At 45.4% G+C, this 7,704-nt stretch overlaps 1 protein-coding gene across 1 annotated transcript; it reads left to right on the forward strand.

The window, feature by feature from the left end:
• The first annotated feature begins 3,816 nt into the window (after positions 1 to 3,816).
• LOC123066669 (cytochrome P450 94A1-like) lies at positions 3,817 to 5,839 on the forward strand. Its single transcript, XM_044489709.1, has one exon. The coding sequence runs from the start codon at positions 3,990 to 3,992 to the stop codon at positions 5,601 to 5,603; it is 1,614 nt and encodes a 537-aa protein (XP_044345644.1). The 5' UTR covers positions 3,817 to 3,989; the 3' UTR covers positions 5,604 to 5,839.
• The last annotated feature ends 1,865 nt before the right edge of the window (positions 5,840 to 7,704 follow it).

Here is a 7,704-nt window from a genome sequence, read left to right on the forward strand (position 1 = left end):
TACTCCCTCCGTCCGGGTTTATTGGGCCTTTTTGTATTTTGTGTCAGATTTTGACCATCTATAGACTACTAAAATATAAAGTATATGCCTAAAAAATTATATTGTTGAATTTGTATTTGAAAGAGCTTTCCGACAATATAAATTTTGTGGCATATACTTTACATTTTGTTACTTAAATTTTTAGGTCAAACTTTGACCCAAAATAAGAGGAGGCCTAATAAATCCGGATGAAGAAAGTATGTACCAGGACTCTTCATTTATGGTCCTCTCTATAATGCGTTGAGAATCGAGACCTATTTACAGATGTGTATACATGATTGGTGGATACGGTGAGGGATATTTTTACCTAACATGGGTGACAGCATGATCTTAGGATTGACCCCCTCCGCTTTAGGCATTATACGGTATGTTTATTTGTATTTCGCCTTTTTATTTTTCGTCTGTGTGAGAGGACCTTAGTTGGCTGTGTGTATCTTAGTTATGTAGAGGCCGGGTGTAATGCTTAAATCTTTTAAGTAATAAAAGGACCCATTTAAAAAAAAGAAGAAATTCATGCTTGGATTCAAAATCAAACAAACTTGCATCATAATCTGCTACATACTGACTGTGCATTGCACGTTGTCTACAGAGCAAACTGAAAGACATGCAGTTCTTGTTTGAGATCGAAGAGACATGCACGCATATCATGGTATGTAAAGATGATAAGAGTGCCGTGAGGAGTTAAGCTGGTCACAATGGACAAGAACATAAGCTAGTAACTTACACACTTTCCTAGACTATGTTACTACCTCCATAGTGGGTAGGAACATCTATGTAGTGTCATGCAACGATATATTTATTAGGTTATAGACTCATTGTTTCTTGGAGTGTGTGATGTTCCGGTAACTTAGCTAGTTACCACAAGCACCTTTCTCTTCATTAAATATGTGCCACATAAGCAAAGTTGTATTGGAGTGTGTGATGTTACTCCTAAGTTCCTCCCCATTGTGACCAGCCAAGCTGATGCTCGCCAGCAGCGAGGAAGTGCAGACATCTTGGATTTAACAGGAGTCGGTCATCAATTCATCATCACACTACAGTAAGAGATGCAAGCACACTTCCATTGGTCTGGTCGCTGGCTCCATCGTAGTCCCAGGCATACCTGTGATCACGAACCTCGCAACATCGAAAATCATAACATACAATTCTAAACGATTTGGCACGTCCCCTTCGCCATATGTCCGCACTCAGCAGTTGCTGCTCCAAATCACGTCGCGACGCAAGATTGGGATGGCGACATTGACCACTCGTCGCATGTCACCACGCTCTTCATAGGCGAGACCGCGAGATGGATGTCGCGGGAGGAGTTGACTGTACCATGATGAGGGAGAATGGGGCCGGTGATCGCGGCGACGCTCGGACTATGCTGTCGGGGTAGAGAAAACCGGGGATGGTCGGACTGGGGGGGAAGCGGCCGCCATAGATCATGAGGAAGAAGTGACACCTGAGATGAGCAGATACGGTAGTGACAACGGCGAGGCCGAAGATGATAAGGTGGTAAGTCCTTCCATTGCGCGGCCCTGATTTCGGGACTTCCTTTCACAGGTGGTTGATTAGGATCGTACGGCTCACAATATCTCTGTCGAGCAAAACTTACGAGCGGGCTGGTGAGCGGAGACAAACGACGATGTACGAAAAGACTTACCACGACCTACCATCACAAACGCACACTCCCTCTTTAGAAGTAGAGATGATGAGCCGTCAAACAATGCTTTGTAAGCAACACATCTTCGTCAAAACACAACATGTTTGTTGCTCGGTCGCAAAAAAAATGTTCGCTACTCATATCCCAGGCCATACCTTCGTACATCCCTCCAAAACTAACATAAGAAGCACACGGTCAAACAATACTACTCAAGTAAAAGAAATGAGTAATAACATCAATCAGATATATAGTCCTTAGAGATTATGCTTATGTTTTCATTATGGTAGAAAACTCTAAATTTTTGCCATCTATCAATCAGTCAACAACTCTACGAAGACGAGACATCGGTGGCTCCCTGAAGATGAAATAAGGTTCTCCCCGTCTAACCCCGTCCCGGTGGGCGTGTGAGGATGTGTCTGATCTGTTTCTTGGTGGATTTGTTCGGATCTGGTCGTAGTTCGTCTAAGTTTGTGTGTTTTTTCAACTTGGATCATTCCGATCTATGCTACTCTTCAATGGCGGCGGTTGCTGTTCTGGTGCGCTGGTCCTATAGGACCTTAGCACGACGACTTCCATACTGTCTACTACAACAAGTTTCGCCCGACTATGGCAAGGGAGGGGCCATGAAGGCGGCGCGCCTTCGGCTCACTTTAGTGCCTGTAGTCGTCGTTAGGTGGTCTATGAATCTGGATGTAATTTTTATTATTTTCGGTGTTCATTGTACTGCCATGATTGAAGATGTATAGATTGGAAGTTTTCTCGTCAAAAAAAAACTTTAAATAATCACTGGACTAACACAGAATTGGACCGAAATCAGAAACAACATTTTTTTCTAATTGGAACAACATTATTTTAAGGTACATATTTGTCATGCATTCTAATATTTATTATTCTGTGTGCAAAAAAGTATTATTTAAAATTTATTTCTTATGTTGAACATAAACTACATTATTTTCCAATTCACGGTAGATGTCCGAAAATATGTATATATATATATATATATATATATATATATATATTGTTGCAATGAATTTTAATATAGATTTAAGAAACCGACGGTACCACATTAATCCGAAAATTAATATTGCCCTTAATATGTCCTAGTGTGTTGAAACATTTATGTATCCATAATATCCTTAAATATCTACATGAGTTTCAAAGTTGGAAGACGATATTTAGAAGTTTTAAATAATCAATTTGTTCTATATACTACTCCCTTCGTTCCATAATATAGTGCTTATAGATTTTTAAAAAAGTCAAACATTACAAACTTTGACTATATCTATAGAGAAAAGTAGGTACATCTAGAATACCAATTGCACAACATTGGATACATCGTGAGTTATATTTTCAGAATGTAAATGTTTGATATTGTAGATGTAGACAGTTTTCTCTACACACTTAGTCAAAGTTGGCAAAGTTTGACTTTTATAAAAATCTATAGGCACTACATTGTGGAATGGAGGGAGTAGTTAAGAGACATAAGCATGTGTGCAGATATATAAAGTTCATTATTTGATGTTTTTCTTACATATACATGGATGCGATGGTGACTGTGTGCCAGATGTTTGGTGGTTTTCAACAGCAGTCTCGGCAAGCGGGGGCAGCAGCACTGGAGGATTGCATTTTTTGTGGTGCTCCTTGAGTACCGAGTGTCGATTTTCAGGGTGAAAATCCAAGATCTAGCATTTATTTGTTGTCTCTGGGAATGGTTTTGGTGAAGGCAATGTTTTTGGAAACTCAGACTTTCTCCAGGTGAAACTCAAGATCTTTGATCGGGCAACGACCACGTTTATGCATTATTTCCTTATTGAACACGTTGTCTTTGGAGAACCTCTTTTGTAATCCGCCGTTGTCTTCCATGGTTGTTAGAGTGCTGCTGATGCTAGCGATTGACCACTGGGGGGATCTTTTTCTTTTCTTTTTTTTTTAGCTATGTGCATCCTTAATACCGTTGGACATTTTTTTACACCATCTTTAGATATCTTGTTGGTACATATGCTAGCTGTAATAGATATCTTCGCGATGCTACAACCATTCGAACGAGAGCATCCATTGATCATCCTCCTAGCTCACGTGTATCTTCCCCGGCTCCGGCTCAACCGTCGGCCACCGCTGACAGATGACGCGCGCTGAGCAGAATCCGCCAGCTTCGACGACCACCGTGTTGGTCACAGCCTCACAGGTCTTCGTCTTCCCTGTTGCGATCACAAACTCGACCCATCACCGTCCACAAGAAAAGTCGGCGTTTATCACGAGACTAGGACTGTACGTACGTGCCGACCAACCACCACGCCAGTCAATCATGGAGGTCATGGACGACGGGAGCATCGCGCTGCTGCTGCTGCTGCTCCCTGTCCTCCTCGCCGTCTACCTCCGGCGGCGCCGTGTCCCACCGGCCGCGGCGAGCGCGAACCACTGTCCGCACCCGAACCGGGTCCTCGGCAACACCGTGCCGCTCCTCCGCAACCTGCACCGCTTCCTCGACTGGGCCACGGACCAGCTCGCGGAGTCCCCGGCCTCCACCATCGAGGTCCGCGGCCCGCTCGGCCTCGGCAGCGGCGTCGCCACCGCCAGACCGGAGGCCGTCGACCACCTCCTGCGCGCCAACTTCCCCAACTACGTCAAGGGCGCGCGCTTCGCGGTCCCCTTCGCCGACCTCCTCGGCCGCGGCATCTTCCTCGCCGACGGCCGCCTCTGGAGCCTCCAGCGCAAGGTCGCCTCCTACTCCTTCTCGTCCCGCTCGCTCCGCCGCTTCTCCGGGCGGGTGCTCCGGGAGCACCTCCACTGCCGCCTCCTCCCGCTCCTCGACGCCTCCGCGGGCTCCGGCGTGGCCCTGGACCTGCAGGACGTGCTCCGGCGCTTCTCCTTCGACAACATCTGCGGCGTGGCCTTCGGCGTCGAGAGCTCCACTCTGCTCGAGCTCGAGGCAGGGGATCGCCGCAGCCGGAGGCACGAGGCGTTCTTCGCGGCGTTCGACGACGCCGTCGAGATCTCCTTCGCGCGGATACTCCACCCGACGACCCTGCTGTGGAGGGCGATGAGGCTGGCCAACGTCGGGAGCGAGCGGCGGATGCGCGAGGCCATCGGGGTCATCGACGAGTATGTGATGGGGATGCTGGAGGCAGAGCAGCCGTCGTCCCCGGCCGAGGACGGCGAGCACGAGCAGCACCTCCTGTCGCGGTTCGCGTCGGCGCTGGACGCAGAATCCACCGCCGCTGCCGGCAGAGAGCTCGGCGAGTTGTTCGGCTCGCCGGATGCGAAGCGGCGGTTCCTGCGGGACGTGGTGGTGAGCTTCGTGCTGGCCGGGAAGGACAGCACGTCCTCCGCCCTCACCTGGTTCTTCTGGCTCCTCGCCGCCAACCCGCGCTGCGAGAGGCGCGTGCACGAGGAGGTCACGCGCACGGCGCACGGAGACGACGCCGGGGAATACGAGGGGCTGAAGGGGATGCACTACCTGCACGCGGCGCTCACGGAGGCGATGCGGCTGTACCCGCCGGTGCCGATCAACACGCGCGTGGCCGCGGCCGCGGACGTGCTGCCGGACGGCACGACGGTGCGGGCCGGCTGGTTCGCGGACTACTCCGCGTACGCGATGGGGAGGATGCCGCGGCTGTGGGGGGACGACTGCCGCGAGTTCCGACCCGAGCGGTGGCTCGGCGGTGATCGCGGCGAGTTCGTGGTGGCCGACGCGGCGAGGTACCCGGTGTTCCATGCGGGGCCGCGGGCGTCCCTCGGGAAGGAGATGGCGTACGTGCAGATGAAGGCCGTGGCGGCCGCCGTGATCCGGAGGTTCACGATGGAGATGGTGGAGACGCCGGCGAGCATGGACGCGCCGCCGCGGTACGAGCTGGGTGCGACGCTGAGGATCAAGGGCGGGCTCCGCGTCCGGATCAGGAGGCGGGAGGATCATTTTTAAATAGTATATCAACCACATCTTGCACTCGGAAGATTCGCCCAGATTTTGCTTCTTTATTATCCTGTTCACGTGGCTAACATTTTCTTTTCCATTTGTGCTTGCACGAAAGAAATTGGAATATCCTGAAGTACAAAAGCCTCAGTGTAGCCGCTCTCATACTACAAACTTAGGTGCCCATCTGTTGTCTATTTCTTTCTCAAGATTATTTCTGTTCATATACCTGAAAACTTCTTCCAGTTTGTCCCTAAATCGCTCGGTTCTCAAACCTTTGATAATTAGGTACATATTGTCTATGGGCATCTCACCTCATAATAACACAAATATAAAAAGTAACAAATTTTTGAAACATTCAGTATAGTAGAATATAGCTCACTTGTTACTTAGGTATGTCTTCGGTCTGGGCTCATACACCAAACAACTTTAAAAGGTAGAAACTGCAGATAGAAAAAGAAGGTAAGTGAAAGGATTAAGAGAATTTGAAAGAGAAGTTTGCTTCAGGGATTTTTGAAAATGTTCTCAAATTTTAAAGGTATCCTGGAATTGCCAAAAAAATTCAATTTTTAAACATATTCACACATCTGAAACATGTTCCTAATGTTTTTTAAAAAAATCACGAATTTGATATTTTAACAAAATATCCAACTTTTTGAATTTGTTTCAGTAATTATGAATTTAGGAAAATTCTTTAGAGAATTCAAAATGGGAAACGAAAAGGAGAAAAAAGAAAGTAAAACCCCCGAAAGAAAACCAAGAAAATACAGACCTACTTCCCTGGCTCATATGCTTGCTTGCGAACTGGGCTTCTCGCTGGTGTTGCCGCTCATGGGTCCCCCTTTTCATGGGTGCTCATATATCTCGCTCGAAACTACTCCCTCTGTTCCATAATATAAGAGCGTTTCTGATATTAGTGTAGTGTAAAAAACGCTCTTATATTATGAAACGAAGGGAGTAGATGGAAGGTAGCATCGCCTGAAGCAGGCGTACAGTACGCCGCCCAAGTAATGTTAGGTTTGTTTGTTTTTTCTCTTGTTTAATTTTCCAGATATTATATGGTTAAAAATGAATTTAGTTAAAAAAGCTAATCATGCATTTAAATTTTAACAGTACATGAAAAAGTTTGCAAAACTTTAAAAAATCTTGATAGCATTAAAAGATGTACATGAAAATTTTAAAAAGTTCACGTGTTCCAAAAGTATGTTTGGGACATTTATTTAATAAAGTTCATACAAAATATAAAAAATGTTTTGCTTTTATAAAATGTATGTGACATTCTAAAAAAATGCTCATGTGTTTCAAATATATGTTCATGATAGTTTTTGTAAAATGTTTAGCCAATGTAAAAATATGTTTGAGCAGTCAAAAAAATCTTCATGATATTTTATACTTGTAAAAAAGTATTTTGGTCATGTAAAAACGTTTATTTGAAACATATTTAATATGTATTCAAAAAATGTTTGAAACATATATTTTTAAAAATGTATCTCATGGAATTGAAAATGTTCAACGTGTATAAAAAATGTTTCATAAGTATATGAAAGATCTACAAGTGTATTTCAAAAGTAGGCATGTGTTAAAAAATGGAGAACACATAATAAAACCATTGAAGAATTGGAGAAAACACACACAAAATTGACGGGACGAACTAAATATGGAAAGAAAACCAGAAGAAAGTTGAATAAGAACTAGAACAAAACAGTGCGGTTGAGCTGGCCCATTAAGGGAAGTCCTTCATGCGACGCTTTTTCCAGGTCGTAGTAAGCAAGGTATGGCTCCGGCGCCTTTTCACCTCGAGAGCCTTTGATGCCTTGCTTGTTGTTCTATAAAAAAGGGCATGCTATGCGTCGACCGACAGATCCTTCTAAAAGATCCGCCGGCTCGCGAGACGTCTGTTTTGATGATGTGAGTTGTCCTTAGCATTCATCTTTTTTATTTTTTTCTGTAACAAGACTCTTGTTCCAAAACCTTGTATTTCTACAATAAGACCCTTATTGCAAAACCTTGTCTTCTTTAATTTCCCGCAACAAGATCCTTGTTGCAAAACCTCATCTTCCCTAATTTTCCGCAACAAGACCCATGTCGCAACACATTTTCTTCTTTATTT

The sequence above is a fragment of the Triticum aestivum genome, chromosome 3B (genome assembly GCF_018294505.1).
Source record: "Triticum aestivum cultivar Chinese Spring chromosome 3B, IWGSC CS RefSeq v2.1, whole genome shotgun sequence".
Taxonomy (NCBI): Eukaryota; Viridiplantae; Streptophyta; class Magnoliopsida; order Poales; family Poaceae; genus Triticum; species Triticum aestivum.